Consider the following 19,362-nt stretch of genomic DNA (forward strand, 5'->3'; position numbering starts at 1 on the left):
AGTCTGTTATATATGTGCATGCACGTGTGTGTGTGTGTGTTTGCCCACTACCACTGCTTGTTGCCAGTTTATTTTACATCCCCATGACTTAGCAGTTTGGCATAAAAAACCCACAGAGTAGGTGGCATTCCTTAAGGAAAAAGTACTGGGGTTGATTTGTTTGACTGGAAACAGATAAAAGACAAAAGATCCTATGTGTCCTGTTTTTTTGCTCAAACAAGAAACAAAATGAGATTAGTGTGATATGAGGAAGATTTGGTTGCTATTTCTAGTGGGTTGAGAAATCTTGCAGAGAGCTTCTCTTGCATCCTTATTACAATGTTGGTTAAGGCAGCAAGCAGGCAGAATCGTTAGCACGCTGGGCAAAATCTGCTGAGATCACCTTTGCCGTTCATCCTTTCAGGGTTGATAAAATAAGTACCAGTTGAATACTGGGGTTGATATCATTGACTTACCTCTGACCTCTGAACTTGCTGGTTAAATGAAGAGGAGTTAAGGTGCATGGCTTAGTGGTTAGGGCATTCGACTCATGATCGTAAGGTCATCAGTTCGATTTCCAGTGGTGTGTTGTGTCCTTGAGCAAGGCACTTTATTTCACATTGCTCCAGTCCACTCAGCTGGCAAAAATGAGTAGTACCTGTATTTCAAAGGGGCCAGCCTTGTCACTCTGTGTCACGCTGAATCTCCTTGAGAATTACGTGAAGGGGTACGCATGTCTGTGGAGTGCTCAGCCACTTGCACAGTAATCTCATGAGTAAGCTGTTCCGTTGAGTGGATCAAATGGAACCCATGACGTAGTAAGTAATGGAGTGTCTTTTAAATGAAGGTGAATGGATAAGAAAATAATGAGAAACGAAGCTTTGAATAAAATGATTTACGTAACTAAGCTTAAATCTGAACTGAAGACATTTGGAAGTAAAATATTTTCAGAATTGAATTTACTTACCAAAACGAGAGCACTGTGAAGATATATATTATGAGGCATCACAACAGCTCCAATAATGCCAGCCATTTGTTGAATACCATCTCTGCTACAGTCTTTACACCACGGAATGGCTAAACCTTTCATGATTTCTACAAAGTCTGGCTTGATAATAATGAACTGAAAAAGAGTTTGTAAAATAAAAGCAACAGGACATACTCTCTCTCCATCATACATCTGTTCGTATATCGTACACAGTATTTTGTGGTGTAGATTTGGCATCAGTCTAAAACAGGGGTCACCAAACTATGGCCTATGGGCTGGATCCAGATCAGTGAGATCAGTTCATCCAGCCAGCCAGCCACTGCACAGTACCTTTTGTGCAAGTATCTGCAATGAGAGTTTATTTGCCCCTGGTATGGCATCAGTGTTTGGAACCACTTATGTTTGTGAGCAAACATTTTCAATAATGAAGAATGTTAAGTCAGCACATAAAACGAAGCTGACTGATGAACATTTGAAAGCAATTCTCTTGGTTGGATGCAGCAATTCCAAAGCAAATATTGATATCTTAAAAACTAAACACCAGTTTCAGAAATCTCACTAATCTTTTTATTCGGATATGTGCGCGCTGGGTGTGATATAACTATCTTATTGCTAATGTTGCTTCCTTTGATATCTTTCCAGTAAATAAATATGGTTATTTATATTTTTTGTATATTCACAGTATTGTATTGAACGAGATGGTTATGTGGTCCACACTCATCATTCTCTCAGTTATCTGGCCTGCTGTGAAAAATGTTTGGTGACCTTGGTCTAAAAGATGAATAATATCACATAGAAGCATTATCTTACATAAGCTGGATGGATACAGAGTTTGTTTGGTTATCATGTTATCTTAAGTTCTATCTTACAGCATTGTACCTTGGGCAAGTGTTTTCTATTGTAGCTTCAGACTAATCGATGCACTGTGCATGAAATTGTTAAACAGAAACTGTATGGAAACCTATTATGTGCCATATAAAAGGCACTGGTGACGGTTCCACATAAAAAAACACTGGTGACGGTGGCTTGTGAAAAGCACTCAACTGTGTTGGTATGGTCATGTGATACATATGAATGAGGACAACTGTGTAAAGAAGTGCTGATCTTTAACTATGGAAGGAACATGTGGAAGAGGGAGATCCAGGAAGACGGTGGTGGAGCATGATCTTCAGTTGTTGGGTCTCACAGAAGGCAATGACAACTGAATGAAACCATGAGGATAGTGCCAGTGACACATAAAAGGCACCCTTGCTGGTGACATGTAAAAGGCACCCACTACACTTTTGGAGTAGTTAGCAATTGGAAGGGCATCCAGCCATAGAAACCAATCCAAAATCAGGCTGGAGCACGGCACAGCTCTCTGAGTTTCCAGTTCCAGTCAAACTGAGTAACCCATGCCAGTATGGAAAGCGGATGCTAATGATGATGATGATGATGGTGCCATGTAAAAAGCATCAAGTACATTCTGTAAAGTGGTTGGTGTTAGGAAGGGCATCCAGCTGTAGAAACCATGTCAAAACAGACAACAGAACCTGGTACAGTTCTCCAGCTTTGCCAGCTTCAGTCAAATCATCCAACTCATGCCAGCATGGAAAAGAGACATTAAATGATGATGATGATGTATATAAAGCGTTCAGATACCAAAGGAGTGCAGGTGCCCCTCAAAGGCTCTGGACAGTATCTGAATCCCATGACTATAGAGCAGGACAGGGAGAACCAGAGACCTAAAGACATGGACCTTTGTCCTCCTACACAGGTATCAGCAGTGCCAAACATCCTTATTCAATGAGTCCACAACGACACCAGCCTCATCCAAGTCTTTTTAGGGCTTCAGACTTTCAGCTATGAATTCCACTAAGTCAATTTCAAAACATCCAACCATTTAGATTAGTAAAGGACATATTGATAATACATCACCATCATTGTTGTTTAACATCCACTTTCCATGCTAGCATGGGTTGAACGGTTTGACTGAGGACTGGTGAGCCAGATGGCTGTACCAGGCTCCAATCTGATCTGGCAAGGTTTCTACAGCTGGATGCCCTTCCTAATGCCAAGCACTCAGAGTGTAGTGGGTGCTTTTTTTAATACCACTGGCATGAGGGCCAGTCAGGTGGCATTGGCAACGACTATGCTTGAATGGTGCTTTTTTATGTGCCACTCTAAAAAAACAATGGAATAGCCATGGCTGAAATTACATTGATCATAGATCTGCATGATCATAATTGACCTAGGGTTAAAGAACAACAGAAACAGCAGCTAAAGCTACAGCCAGTGTCCACTCTTTAAGTGCATCCGATCTCACCAGCTATGGAGGGCCTGTGAAAGGTTATTGACATTGCCAACCCCTTTTCTAGTAACTTATCAATAAAAGATATCAGCTGATCTATTTTGATAAAGAGTAAACAACAATACTTTAAAACTGTGCTGAAAAAAACTTTTCTTTTCTTCCTGTTTGATCATCGTTGCTGTTGTTGTTATTACTGTCATGTTGCAGTCAGTTGTACTGAAGCAGTTAAATGATATATGCAGTGAAGATAATACAAACTTGAGAGCATACTTAAATAACACAGAGTTCTGCATGAAGTAGGTGAGTCAGGGAGAACTGCAGTTGTCAGATAAGGTTATCTGAAATATGTAATATAGCACCCAAGGCAAGTTACAATTGTCTGACTGTCCATTCTATTTTCATGTAAACAGAAGCTGTAACTGTCAAGATTATGTCAATATTTGACAGGGACAGAACTAGAAACCTAGTTAAAGATCTGTGTTAACCTGAATTAGATTGAAAGGCAAACAGGTGAGAGCATTGCAATAAGAAGAGCATCCAGCTGAATAGAATCTGCCTCAATGAGTTTCATTTGACCCATGTTGTCTTTGGTGGCGCTGCAGTTGTCACCATCATCATCATCTAATGTCTGTTTTCCATGCCAGCATGGCTTGGACAGTTTGGCACAAGCTAGCATGCTGGATAGCTGTACCAGACTCTATTTGTCTGTTTTGGCAAGGTTCCTATGACTGCATGCCTATCCTAATGCCAACCACTTCACAGAATGTACCAGATGCTTTTTATGTGTTTTCAGCACTAGTGTTTTATACATGGCACCCACATGGATGCTTTTCATGTAGCACCAGTGCTTTTTGCATGGCATCGTAGTCATTAAAATAGTGAAGGGGCAAGAATAAGAATAGGGTGGAAAAAGTCCAAGAAGCTATTAGGTTGTTCCGAAAATAATGGCTGTTCTAATTGTTGTGTTTTGAAATGCAATTTTACCATATTATTTTAATTATATTTTACGTGAATTTTGGCTTACTTAATAATTGATGTATGTTCTTTAATAATTTTCTACTTATTTCAGACAGAAAACATTCTTGAAGCATAGGCGCCCTTAATTATGAAATTGACAAAAAAGGACCATCGCTTACTTTTCTTGCATGAGTTCAAGCTTGGGCACAATGCCTCCCAAACTGCTGCCAATATCAACAGAGCGTGGGGAGAGGGGTCCACAAGCGATCACACAGTATGAAGGTGGTTTCAGAAATTCTGTAGTAGTGATGAGAGCCTTGAAGATGAAGAAGGTAGAGGATGGTAACGCAGTCTTGACAATGAACAATTGAAAGCAATTGTTGAACAAAACCCACATCAAAGTGTTAAAGAAATGTCTCAGGTACTTGGTGTCAGTATTGCAATGGTCTCATGCAATTTGAAGAAGATTGGTACAGTGAAAAAGCTTGATAAATGAGTACCGCATGAGCTCAATGAAAATCAAAAAGTTCAGCATTTTGAAGTGTGCTCAATGCTCTTTCTGTGAAACACCAATGATCCTTTTCTTGACCAAATAGTCACTTGAGACAAAAAGTGGATTCTTTAAGATAACCGTAAATGATCAGGTCAATGGCTTGATCGTGATGAGTCCTCCAAATATTTCCCAAAGCCAAAATTGCATCAGCAAAAGATTATGATGACTGTCTGGTTGTCTGCAATAGGTATTGTCCATTACAGGTTTCTGGAAGCCAATCAGAACATTACAGCAGAAATTTACTGCAATCAACTCACTGAAATACATGCTCACTTGCAAAAATTGAGATCTGCATTGGTGAATCGGTGTGGCCCAATTCTACTCCACAGTAATGCAAAGCCATATGTGGCAAGAATGATGCTGCAGAAACTCACAGACATGGGATATGAGACTTTACCACATTGTTCGTATTCTCCTGATCTTTCACCCACTGACCACCATTTTTTAAAGCATTTAAACACTTTTTTAAGTGAGAAAATTTTCAGGTCCAAACCAGAGGTGTAATCAGCTTTCAAAGATTTAGGATCAAAGCCAATCAACAAGGCATAATTGATCTCGTTAATTGATGGCAGAGATGCATAGATGTTTACAGTTCATACTTTGACTAATTAAAGCATTTCTAGTGATAATTTTTCCAGAATAAATTTATGTTTCTGAAATTGGCCATTATTTTTGGAACAACCTAATATTTCTTCTGCAAGTAAGGGGATACTCTCTCTCTCTCTCTCTCAAAGATGGGTTGATTGTATGATGCTGCATGTTAGTGAGATATGGGCATTGAATGCAGAGGATGTGCGAAGGTTGGAAAGAAACTAAGCATAGTTCACCAGATTTGTAATGTTTGTGAAGCATTAATGACAAGGCACAGATGACTGAGAGGAAAATTGAGTATAAGAAGAATCAATCGTAGTTAGGAAGAATGATGACAGGTGGGTAATGAAGTGCCAGGAGATTTGTGTGGAAGATGTACCTGCCAGACATTCCAGCTACCCCTGGCTCTTGTGCCGGTGGCATGTAAAAAGCACCCACTACACTCTCAGAGTGGTTGGTGTTAGGAAGGGTATCCAGCTGTAGAAACATTGCCAGATCAGATTGGAGTCTGGTGCAGCTACTGCTTCTCCAGACCTCAGTCAAACCATCCAACCTATGCCAGCATGGAAAACAGACATTAAATGATGATGATGATGATGATGATGATCTGGTATCAGAAGAAGACCAAGGGAGAAAGTGGTGAAGGCTGAGGAAGGTAATACCTCAAAAAAGAGGAATGGCGTGTTTGAAAGAAATCACCCAACCCATGTAGGTATAGAAGAATGGATGTAAAAATGATGATGATGACAACAATGGTGGCGATGAGTCTAGATGTGAAGCAGAAATGAATGTTCCAAATGATGATCTTCATCTGAAAAGAGGCAACAAAAATGTGGAGGACTGCATGTATAAAACTTTGACAGCATCCAAAGAGGTATGATGATGAAAATCCTTTGTGTTAATATCCATTAAAGTAAATTGCAAATGCTGTCATTTTATTTGATGAAGATTAAACAATTAAACAAGCTCATCTCTTTCATTGTCGTTTTAATCCCCCTCCTTTCCATGCTTGTGTGGGTCAGATGGAGTTTTGAGGCATATTTTCTACAGTTGGATGCTCTTCCTGTCACCAAACCTCACCTGTATCCAAATAAGGTGATATTTCCCCATGGCCAGATATGTTTCCAAAGAATATTGGAAATGAATGACACTGCTTGTATGACAGTGATACTCCTTTACATCCTTCAAGTGATGTCAAGACAAGGATGGGGGTACACACACACTGAAATTCTTTCTGTTTCCACCTACCAAATTTATTCACATAGCTTTGGTCATCTTGGGACTATAGTAGAAAGTGACCAAGGTGCCACACAATGAAAGTGAAACTATTGGAGACAAATTAGAAGTTAGCTTGAGACACACAAATAGAAGTAGATATGTCCTATCAAAGGCAGTGATTAACTTAATGTTCATTGATGATATTGGGTTATATCAGGAGAAATATATAAAACACAAGAAGTGTTAGGGAGGGAAACCAAGGAATTTAGTCTCTTCATTAATAATAAGAAAATGCAACTGATGTAATTAATTCATAATGAGCGAGATCTAGTGATCATTAACTCAAAATCTAGACTGCAACTAAAAGTCATTGATATTTTCAAATATTTTTGGCTGTCACTGCCGTCATTGTCGTTTAGTGTCTGTTTTCCATGCTGGCACAGATTGGATAGTTTGACTGAGGTCTGGAGAGCCAGCGGCTGCACCAGGTTCCAATCTGATCTGGCAGTGTTTCTACAGCTGGATGCCCTTCCTAATGCCAACCACTCCGAGAGTGTAGTTGGTGCTTTTTACATGCCACCGGCACATGAGCCAGCCAGGGGATAGCTGAAATGTTTAGCAGGAATAAAAAAAAAATGTAAGAACAACAATTGCGAGGTAAGTATGTCCTAAACTGTCAAAAACCTAGAAGTTGTTCTTGAAGAAAAGTATTAAGATCAGACTCTTGCCAATAACAATGTAATTTCACACAAACACACACAGATGCTACAAAAACAACTAAATAGAATATACACCTACAATTAACATCATCATCACCATCACCAATTAAAATCCGTTTTCTGTGTTGACATGGGTCAACAGAAGCTGGCAAGCCAGAGGACTGTGCCAAGCTCCACTGTCTGCTTTTCCTAACACCAACCACTTCACAGAGTGTACTGGGTGATCTTCATATAGCACCAGCACCAGTGAGGACACCCATTACCTTGTAAGACAAAGACCCCTCAACTGAGAGGGGTGGTGGTGGTATTGAGGGAGGTGGCTTTGTGCCAGATGATGAAGTGGGGACAGAAACAGGTGACTTGCTGCAGTGGAGATACACGGCTATGGACTGAGGCAAGAGTTGAAGATGTGTTTGTTTGGTCTGACTAATAGATCAGCTGAAATGAGATGATGTATATACACAGCCAAAGTTCATTTTGTGACCTTAAACTCCATACTACTCTCTCTTTATCTAAATTTTATACATGTAGCCAATCAAAATACGTCCTCTGACAAACAATCCTACTTGAAATATTTTTTATTCCAAACTTGAGGCTACATCTGGTTATAAATCAAGCAAAATTAAATTATACATATTTAATTTAAACCTTCAGAAATATGACTTGCATAGTTTCCTTCTATTAAATGTTGCCTTAATTTAATCTATAGACTAGCATGACTTTCAATTGGCTATGCTGGTGCCACATATAAAGCACTGGTGTCACATAAGAAGCAGCCAGTACAGTCTGGTGTTAGGAAGAGCATCCAGCATAGAAAACATGCCTAAAAAGATAACTGGAGCCTGAAGCAACTTTTACGCTTGCCAGCTCCTGTCACACCATCCAATCCATGCCAGCATGGAAAATACATGTTAAATAATGATAACGATGATGATGATGATGCTCAAATAAAATGTAACATACCAGGTACATGAAACACACTGCCATTATAGAGATTAGTAGACCAAAGAAACCTTCCAGTATTCTCAGTCCTGCATTTTCCAGGAATAAAAAAGTGAATGTGTCCAAACCAGTGATTAAAACACCGCCCCATATTGGAACCCTGAGAAAGAAAAAAAAGCCCATAATTACAAAGGTGTTAAAAACATACAGTTGTACACAAATAAATATGTGTATGCAGTTACATATGTGAGTGCCTATCTATCTGGAAATAGCTATATTCTGTATGCAAACACTAAGAATGTTCTCTCTTTTCTCTCAATTCTTATATTATTAACATTCTATGAAAAGAAAAAGAAAACAAAATACATTCCTTGAATTTCCCTCAGAATATAATTGTTTTCAGCTTTAACCCTTTTGATACCAATCTGCCTGACATCACCCTTAAGCATTTGGTACAAATTTCCTATCTTAAATGATTTAAATTAAAATCTGCCACCAAAACTTCATGTTTACTCACTTTCCAAACAACAACATAACAATGGCAGTGCATTTCAAGAGAAATTTAGTAACAAAAGGGCTGATATAATGTCTCACTTCATAAAATCTTTATTTAACTAATAAATAACAGGTTAAATCATGCTGACCATTTCTAAAGAGAACGAAATAGTGCTATACATGATTACCACCAATTAGAAACTGAATTTTGTAATAAAAATAAGTTAAATATGTGAATTCTATATATCTTTTGCTTATAATTCCTTAATTTCAAAGTCTGATTTTTAATCCTGCCTCAAATTATAAAGAAATGATTATTTCCCTTCTAATAGCTGCCAGCTCTAGGGAAACTATGTGTGCATAGGTGTGAGAGAGAGAGAGAGAGAGAGAGAGAGAGAGAGAGAGAGAGAGAGTGTGTGTGTGTGTACATATATATAGGGTGCCATTTTATATTTCTAATTTTGTGCATGAACATTGTTTTTGATTTTGTCGACTACATAGTATAGTAGGGTCAGTTGGGCACTATCTGTGAAAAAAACAACACCATGATGCAATTCACTCTGCTAGAAATTTGGAAACAACATGCTGTACTGCTTGCCATTAGTGCTGGAAGTTCTAATACAAATTGATGGTGAACACAACCATTGGCTTGTGATGTCCCTAAAATATGTACAGAGAGTGATAAAAATCAAATATCCAGTCAACAGCATGGTGTTTGGAATGATCACTAGTGATGGCAATGCTATGCCTCCAGTCACCTTCTCACATGGCCTCAGACTCAACATGGAGGCCTACATCAAGCGCCTGGAAGAGGTAGTGCAGCTCTGGGTGAAAGATGGTGGCTGCTGGAAGACCCTATGTTTGGCAACAGGTCTCTGCACCATGCCACACAAGCAGAAGAACACTGACATGGCTGTCAGACATTTTCTGCAACCACATCACCCCTATCATCTGGTCACCTAACTCCCCAGACTGGATCTCCCTTTATTATTATGTGTGGGGTGCAGTTGAGCAAGAGACCAACAAAACTCCTTCTAACACCAAAAATGAACTGAAGGCAAGAATTATGGCAGCTTTCACCAACTTAAATAAGGAAACCATCCAGAAGAGTTACAGGAGATTTTGAAGCCGTTTGGAGGCTGTGGCTGAAGCCAATGGCAATTTTATTGAATAAATTTACTCTTTAATATTTCAAGGTATTTTTATGTAATTTTGCTAAATATATCTGTTAAAATGAGATGTCAGTGTTATTTTCATTTTTGTGTAATTTAGACGACAGTTTATTCACTGCAACCTCTGTGTGTGTGTGTATGTATATGAATATCAAAATGGAACAAAAACGCAACAGAGGGCATTAAAACATTCGGACAGATAGAGACACAAAGGTGGACAAGAGAACAACAATAATATATAAGTCACCCGTATAGTTAACCAGGTGATACACGAAGGAGTCATACCCAATGACTGGTGTAGCAGCATAATAGTCAACTGCTACAAAGGTAAAGGCGATGCCCTAGATACAAATAACTACAGGGGCATCAAGCTGTTGGATCAGGTAATGAAGGTTACGGAGAGGGTTATAGCCCAGTTAATTAGAGAGAGAGTTAGCTTAGATGATATACAGTTTGGGTTCGTGCCAGGGAAAAGTACTACTGATGCTATATTCCTGGTAAGACAGGAATATAGACAAAATAGATGAACATCAATGGAATTTGTATCTTGTGGTACCAGTGCCTGTGGCACACAAGAAATCCATCAGTGCCGTAGTCAGTGCGGTGGGCACATGACAAACACCATCCGATCGTGGCCGTTCGCCAGCCTCATCTAGCACCTGTGTCGGTGGCACATAAAAACACCATCCGAAGACCCGGCAAGACTAGTCAGGCCATAACCCATGGCCCCTACCTGGGACGTAGTCAGTCCACCTGTGCATACCTTCCTTCTTGTGACACTTGTGAAGACCTGTTGAGGCAAGTGAAAATCAAAATCAAAATCAAATCAAAACAAATCAAAATAGATGAACATCAATGGAATTTGTATCTTTGTGGTACCAGTGCCGGTGGCACGTGGCACATAAGAAAACCATCCGAACGTGGCCGTAGCCAGTACCGCATCGACTGGCCTCCGTGCTGTGGGCACGTAACAAGCACCATCCGATCGTGGCCGTTTGCCAGCCTCATCTGGCACCTGTGTCGGTGGCACATAAAAACACCAAAACACCATCCGAGCGTGGCCGTCTGCCAGCCTCGTCTGGCACCTGTGTCGGTGGCACATAAAAACACCATCCGAGCGTGGCCGTCTGCCAGCCTCGTCTGGCACCTGTGTCGGTGGCACATAAAAACACCATCGAGCGTGGCCGTCTGCCAGCCTCGTCTGGCACCTGTGTCGGTGGCACATAAAAACACCATCCGAGCGTGGCCGTTTGTCAGCCTCGTCTGGCACCTGGTCGGTGGCACATAAAATCACCCACTACACTCTCAGAGTGGTTGGCGTTAGGAAGGGCATCCAGCTGTAGAAACACTGCCAGATCTGACTGGACTGGTGCAGCTTTCGGGCTCCCCAGACCCCAGTTGAACCGTCCAACCCATGCTAGCATGGAAAGCGGACGTTACATGATGATGATGATGATGATGATGACAGCTGCAGGAGAAATACCTAGCCAAAGGTAAGCCCTTGTACCTGGCTCTTGTTGACTTAGAGAAAGCCTTTGACAGGGTCCCCCGATCCCTTATCTGGTGGTCAATGAGGAAACTAGGGATAGATGAATGGTTAGTGAGAGCTGTGCAAGCCATGTACAGAGACGCAGCTAGTAAGGTGAGGGTTGGCAACGAGTATAGTGAAGAATTCCGGGTAGAGGTTGGGGTCCACCAAGGTTCAGTCCTCAGTCCCCTCCTATTTATCATAGTCCTCCAGGCAATAACGGAAGAATTTAAGACAGGATGCCCCTGGGAGCTCCTATATGCTGATGACCTTGCTCTAATTGCTGAGTCACTATCAGAACTGGAGGAGAAGTTTCAGGTGTGGAAACAAGGATTAGAATCGAAGGGCCTTAGAATCAACCTAGCCAAAACCAAAGTCCTAATAAGTAGGAAAGTGGACCAACCACAAACGACTTCAGGTAGATGGCCCTGCTCGATCTGTAAAAAAGGTGTAGGTAGAAACTCTATAAGGTGCACCAAGTGTAAGCTATGGACACATAAGAGGTGCAGCAATGTCAAAGGAAGGCTAACTAAGAAAATAGTTTTTGTCTGTGGCAGATGCTCAGGAGAAATGAACACTGGAAATGTGCAGAGACCAACTTCTACCACGTTCCAGGGAGACAAACTAGAAGTAGTTGATAGCTTCCGCTACCTAGGAGACCAAGTCAGTAGCGGGGGTGGGTGTGCTGAAAGTGTAACTGCTAGAGTAAGAATAGCCTGGGCAAAGTTTAGAGAGCTCTTACCCCTGCTGGTGACAAAAGGCCTCTCGCTAAGAGTAAAAGGCAGACTATATGATGCGTGTGTACGTACAGCCATGCTACATGGTAGTGAAACATGGGCCGTGACAGCTGAGGATATGCGTAAGCTTGCAAGAAATGAAGCCAGTATGCTCCGATGGATGTGTAATGTCAGTGTTCATAATCGTCAGAGTGTAAGTACTTTGAGAGAAAAGTTGAACCTAAGAAGTGTCAGTTGTGGTGTGCAAGAGAGACGGCTGCGCTGGTATGGTCATGTGACGAGAATGGCTGAAGATAGTTGTGTGCAAAAGTGCTACACCCTAGCAGTTGAGGGAACCTGTGGAAGAGGTAGACCCAGGAAAACCTGGGACGAGGTGGTGAAGCACGACCTTCGAACTTTAGGTCTCAACAAGGAAATGACTGAAGACCGAGTCCTATGGAAGTGTGCTGTGCATGAGAGGACCCAGCAGGACTAGTCAGGCCATATCCCGTGGCCCCTACCTGGGACGTAGTCGATCCACCTGTGCATACCTTCCTTCTTGTGACACTTGTGAAGACCTGCTGAGGCAAGTGAAAATCAATCAAAATAGATGAACATCAATGGAATTTGTATCTTGTGGTACCAGTGCCTATGGCACACAAGAAAACCATCCGAACGTGGCCGTAGCCAGTACCGCATCGACTGGCCTCCGTGCTGTGGGAACATGGTGGCACATAAAAACACAATCCAAAGACCCGGCAAGACTAGTCAGGTCATAACCCGTGGGCCCTACCTGGGACGTAGTCAGTCCACCTGTACATACCTTCCTTCTTGTGACACTTGTGAAGACCTGCTGAGGCAAGTGAAAATCAAATCAAATCAAAATAGATGAACATCAATGGAATTTGTATCCTTGTGGTACCAGTGCCGGTGGCACACAAGAATCCATCCGAACGTGGCCGTAGTCAGTACCGCTTGTGGTACCAGTGCCGGTGGCACACAAGAATCCATCCGAACGTGGCCGTAGTCAGTACTGCATCACTGGCCATTGTGCTGTGGGCACATAACAAACACCATCCGGTCGTGGCCGTTCGCCAGCCTCATCTAGCACCTGTGTCGGTGGCACATAAAAACACCTTCCGAAGACCCGGCAAGACTAGTCAGGCCATAAACCATGGCCCCTACCTGGGACGTAGTCAGTCCACCTGTGCATACCTTCCTCCTTGTGATACTTGTGAAGGCCTGTTGAGGCAAGTGAAAATCAAAATCAAAATCAAATCAAAACAAATCAAAATAGATGAACATCAATGGAATTTGTATCTTTGTGGTACCAGTGCTGGTGGCACACAAGAGAAAACCATCCGAAAGTGGCCGTAGCCAGTACCGCATCGACTGGTCCGTGCTGTGGGCACATGACAAACACCATCCGATCGTGGCCGTTCGCCAGCCTCATCTAGCACCTGTGTCGGTGGCACATAAAAACACCATCCGAAGACCCGGCAAGACTAGTCAGGCCATAACCCATGGCCCCTACCTGGGACGTAGTCAGTCCACCTGTGCATGCCTTCCTTCTTGTGACACTTGTGAAGACCTGTTGAGGCAAGTGAAAATCAAAACAAATCAAAATAGATGAACATCAATGGAATCTGTATCTTTGTGGTACCAGTGCCGGTGGCACACAAGAGAACCATCCGAACGTGGCCGTAGCCAGTTCCGCATCGACCGGCCTCCGTGCTGTGGGCACGTAACAAACACCATCCGATCATGGCCGTTCGCCAGCCTCATCTGGCACCTGTGTCGGTGGCACATAAAAACACCTTCCGAAGACCGGCAAGACTAGTCAGTCCACCTGTGCATACCTTCCTTCTTGTGACACTTGTGAAGACCGGTTGAGGCAAGTGAAAATCAAATCAAATCAAAATAGACAAAATAGATGAACATCAATGGAATTGTATCTTGTGGTACCAGTGCCTGTGGCACACAAGAAATCCATCAGTGCTGTAGTCAGTGCGGTTGGCACATGACAAACACCATCCGATCGTGGCCGTTCGCCAGCCTCATCTAGCACCTGTGTCGGTGGCACATAAAAACACCATCCGAAGACCCGGCAAGACTAGTCAGGCCATAACCCATGGCCCCTACCTGGGACGTAGTCAGTCCACCTGTGCATACCTTCCTTCTTGTGACACTTCTGAAGACCTGCTGAGGCAAGCGAAAATCAAAACAAATCAAAATAGATGAACATCAATGGAATTTGTATCTTTGTGGTACCAGTGCCGGTGGCACGGGGCACATAAGAAAACCATCCGAACGTGGCCGTAGCCAGTACCGCATCGACTGGCCTCCGTGCTGTGGGCACGTAACAAGCACCATCCGATCGTGGCCGTTTGCCAGCCTCATCTGGCACCTGTGTCGGTGGCACATAAAAAACACCATCCGAGCGTGGCCGTCTGCCAGCCTCGTCTGGCACCTGTGTCGGTGGCACATAAAAACACCATCCGAGCGTGGCCGTCTGCCAGCCTCGTCTGGCACCTGTGTCGGTGGCACATAAAAAACACCATCCGAGCGTGGCCGTCTGCCAGCCTCGTCTGGCACCTGTGTCGGTGGCACATAAAAACACCATCCGAGCGTGGCCGTTTGCCAGCCTCGTCTGGCACCTGTGTCGGTGGCACATAAAATCACCCACTACACTCTCGGAGTGGTTGGCGTTAGGAAGGGCATCCAGCTGTAGAAACACTGCCAGATCTGACTGGACTGGTGCAGCTTTCGGGCTCCCCAGACCTCAGTTTAACCGTCCAACCCATGCTAGCATGGAAAGCAGACGTTAAATGATGATGATGATGATGATGATTATTATTATTATCATTATTATTATCATTATTATCATTATTATCATTATCATCATTATCATTTTATCATATATATATATATATATATATTTTGAACTGGTCATGATGCATACGTGCATATATATGTAGGTATATGTTCGTATATGTAAGTATTCGTATGTTGTATTTATATATATATATATATATATATATATATATTTATGTTTATCTTCTGTGTGTATTCTACTGACGAGGCAAAGCATTCATAAATGCAAAGCCAGAAATCTGGATCTAGAATTATCCAGTAATTTTTACTAGTTTCATCTTGTCTCTTTTGTTTTCTCTCCGTGTTGATATATGAACAATTTAGGTAGTTTTAAAGTCAGATCATGGCTGCTATTTTCAGCATGGTGGTATCTCGTAGATACCCTAATTTATAATTTTAATAATTATTACCTTTGAAGGTTATTTTTTGCATGCTGACCACTTGATAAAATTGTTATATTATTTTTAAATTAATGATTTTATCCTTATTTTATATATATATATATATATATAATATATATATATAAGAGAGAGAGAGGAGAGAGAGAGAGACAAACACACACACACTCATTTGTTTACTGGTTTCAACCATTAGACTGTGACCTTCCTGGGGTACTGCATTCAAAGGTTTAGTCAATGAAATCAATAACACTACTTGCTAAAATCTGGTTCTCATTTTACACCTTTTAGTTGTTGAACTGCTAAGTCACAGGATACAACATAAACAACACAGTTTTCAGTTCAGTAAACAAAATGCAAACATGGGCAAATATATTCAGTCCTTACTACCTTGCCATCATCTGTCTTTATTGCTATCACTTTCTCTCTCTCTCTCTCACTCACTCACTCACTCAGTCATAGTACTTCCTCTCTTCTTTCAATACACTGCTTACACTGTTTCTCTTCACTCCCCTTGCCAACAATTATCATGTAGCTTTCTCTCTCTCTTCCATTACTCTTTCCTCTTTCATCTCTCTCCCCTATCTCCCTCTCAGTCACTGCTTCTATCCAATCTCTTTATCATGACACACCCTACTAGTGAAGACCTGTTGAGGCAAGTGAAAATCAAAATCAAAATCAAAATCGATCAACATCAATGGAAATTGTAGCTGTGATACCAGTGCCGGTGGCACATAAGAGAACCATCCGAACGTGGCCGTTGCCAGCACCGCCCCGACTGGCCTCCGTGCCGGTGGCACGTAAAAAGCACCATCCGATCGTGGCTGTTTGCCAGCCTCGTCTGGCACCTGTGCAGGTGGCACGTAAAAAGCACCCACTACACTCACGGAGTGGTTGGCGTTAGGAAGGGCATCCAGCTGTAGAAACACTGCCAGATCAGACTGGGCCTGGCGCAGCCTTCTGGCTTCCCAGACCCAAGTTGAACCGTCCAACCCATGCTAGCATGGAAAACGGACGTTAAACGATGATGATGATCATCATCATATAACTGATTATCATTTCTTCACTCTTTTATGAAGTTAACTTCTAACATCTTACTACTATCAGCCCAGTTCTCATTATTTTCTTGTCTTTCGTCCTGTCATTGCAGATCTTTTCCCAAATAGTCATGTGGGAAAGAAAAAAATGAATGGGGACAATGCAGGGAAAATGGAACTCTCTTGCTAGGGGTGAGGCAACCCTCTGGGGATGATGAAGCGACAAATGGAGACACTGTAGGAGGGGACTTTTTAATCTTGTCAAATAGAAGACAACTTTTTTAGTGCTGGTGCCACAATAAAATGAAACTATTACACTTTGTAACGTGGTGCACAATAAGAAGGAAGGACATTTGGTCATAGAAACAAAAAAAAAAATTTCTAATGGTATATGCGAGTGAGATGTAATCCTTGACCTTCCTAAGAGAATAATAACACTGACCAAGAACATTTTCCTTTATTTACAGTCACCTCAAGCAAGGTGTATTTTCTAGGCAGAAAGATCCAGGGAAAAGAAGTGTAGTATTAATGAGAGAAAAGAATCTATATAGACGCAGGTCTACACAAGCACAGTATAGGCGCAGGAGTGGCTGTGTGGTAAGTAGCTTGCTAACCAACCACATGGTTCCGGGTTCAGTCCCACTGCGTGGCATCTTGGGCAAGTGTCTTCTGCTATAGCCCCGGGCCGACCAATGCCTTGTGAGTGGATTTGGTAGATGGAAACTGAAAGAAGCCTGTCGTATATATGTATATATATATATATGTATGTGTGTGTTTGTGTGTCTGTGTTTGTCCCCCTAGCATTGCTTGACAACCGATGCCGGTGTGTTTACGTCCCCGTCACTTAGCGGTTCGGCAAAAGAGACCGATAGAATAAGTACTGGGATTACAAAGAATAAAACCCGGGGTCGATTTGGTCGACTAAAGGCGGTGCTCCAGCATGGCCGCAGTCAAATGACTGAAACAAGTAAAAGAGAAAGAGAAAGAGAGAGACATGCATATTTAAGGTAGCAAATACTGGATGGTAATAAAATAATTAATAAAAGATTTAAAAACACCCACTACACTCTTAGAGTTGTTAGCGTTAGGAAGGGCATCTGGTTGTAGAAACTTTGCCAGATCAGACTGGAGACTAATGCAGCCTTCTGGCTCACCAGCCCTCAGTCAAACCGTCCAACCCATGCCAGTAAGGAAAGCGGACGTTAAATGATTAAACAGAAAATGATGAGATGACAAATAACTGATAATTGACAGTAAGGGAGCAAATAACATGAGAGAATAGTAAAAGAACAGATCATCATCATTTAACGTCTGCTTTCCATGCTGGCATGGGTTGGATGATTTGACTGGAACTAGTAAGCCAGGATGGGAGCTGCACCAAATTCTGACCTGATTTGGCAAGGTTTCTACGCTTGGATGCCTTTCCTAATGCCAACCGCTCTGAAAGTGTAAGGGTGTTTTTTATGTGCCACTGACTTGACACCAGTTTCACTTGGTTTGACAGGTCTACACAAGCACAGTATATTGCCAAAGGCCTTGGTCACCTGTCGCTGCCTCCATCAGGCCCAACGCTTGAATGGTGCTTTTTACATGCCACCGGCACAAGTACCAGTCAGATGGCACTGGTATTAGCCACAACTACGATATTAAAATGAATGACACTGTTAATAATAGGCAAGATACTTATTAACTCTGAAGTTGAAGAGACCAAGGTCATATTTGGAGGAAAATAATGAGGAGGCAGTTCAGCTGTTCTAGAAAAGAAGTTCATTATACCTATCTATACTTATATAATTTGACACAAAAAAATTTAGTTTGGGAGTGAAGATCATCATCATCATCATCATCATCATCTTCTTCCATGCTAGCATGAGTAGGACAGTACCACAAGAGCTAGCCAGGCCGAAGCCAGCACCAGACTTCTGTGACTATTATGGCAGGATTTTTATAGCTGCATGATTGTGTACATAAAAGGAGCACTCCATTGGTTACGACAACGATGGACCCAGCTGATACAATCGATGGAACAGCTTGCTCGTGAAATTAACATGCAAGTGGCTGAGTACTCCACAGACACATGTACCCATAACGTAATTCTCAGGGAGATTCAACGTATTACAGATCGTGACAAGCCTGGTCCTTTGGAATACAGGTACTACTCATTTTTGCCAGATGAGTGGACTGGAGCAACGTGAAATAAAATGTCTTGCTCAAGGACACAACACATCGCCAGGAATTGAACTCACGACCTTACAATCTTGAGCCAAATGTTCTAACCACTAAGCCACGTGTCTTACATTGTGTACATATTTATATATATTAAATGAAGAAATTTTAGAATTAGTAAAGTGCTGAGAAACCCTCAGAAAATTCCAAGGACAATTTTGAAAGAACTTACAATCCATTTGACAGGAGGTTAATTGCAATTGCCGAACCAATGACTTCTTGAATATCACTGCCTATAATAGCTAACTCAATCATTATCCAGAGAAGTAGGCGAGGGAATTTGGGATATTCTTTTCTGCAGACTTGGGCTAAGTTCTCTCCTACAAAATATTAAAAATGAAGATTTGAAAGTTTTATTTTACATTTAGAGTATATTGCATGAGCTTTGTAAAAGGTGCAATTTTTATTTTACAATTATCAAATATTAATGATTAGGCATGGATGTGGTTGTCTGGTAAGAAGCTTGCCTCCCAACCACACCATTCCAGGTTCAGTCCCACTGCAAATGTCTTCCACTATACCCTGGGGCAACTAATGGCTTGTGAGTGGGTTTGGGAGACAGAAACTGAAAGAAGCCTCTTTCTCTCTCTCTCTCCTCTCTCTCTCTCTCTCTCTCTCTCTCTCTATATATATATATATATATATATATATATATATATATATATATATATATATAAAT

At 41.8% G+C, this 19,362-nt stretch overlaps 1 protein-coding gene across 4 annotated transcripts in view; it reads right to left on the minus strand.

The window, feature by feature from the left end:
• LOC115220809 (natural resistance-associated macrophage protein 2) overlaps nucleotides 1-19,362 on the minus strand; it is a 76,899-nt gene that overhangs the window by 20,660 nt on the left and 36,877 nt on the right. For all 4 annotated transcript variants that reach the window (XR_005002664.1, XM_029790974.2, XM_029790973.2 and 1 more), the window contains exons 4-6: nucleotides 18,856-19,003; nucleotides 8,259-8,397; nucleotides 947-1,102 (exon numbers count right to left, since the gene is read on the minus strand). Coding sequence is in view for 3 of the 4 variants with exons in the window: in XM_029790974.2 (XP_029646834.1) it covers nucleotides 947-1,102; nucleotides 8,259-8,397; nucleotides 18,856-19,003 (443 nt within the window). In the remaining variant the exon portion in view is untranslated. The remainder of the gene's footprint in view (nucleotides 1-946; nucleotides 1,103-8,258; nucleotides 8,398-18,855; nucleotides 19,004-19,362) is intronic.

The sequence above is a fragment of the Octopus sinensis genome, linkage group LG17 (genome assembly GCF_006345805.1).
Source record: "Octopus sinensis linkage group LG17, ASM634580v1, whole genome shotgun sequence".
In the NCBI taxonomy this organism is placed as follows: domain Eukaryota; kingdom Metazoa; phylum Mollusca; class Cephalopoda; order Octopoda; family Octopodidae; genus Octopus; species Octopus sinensis.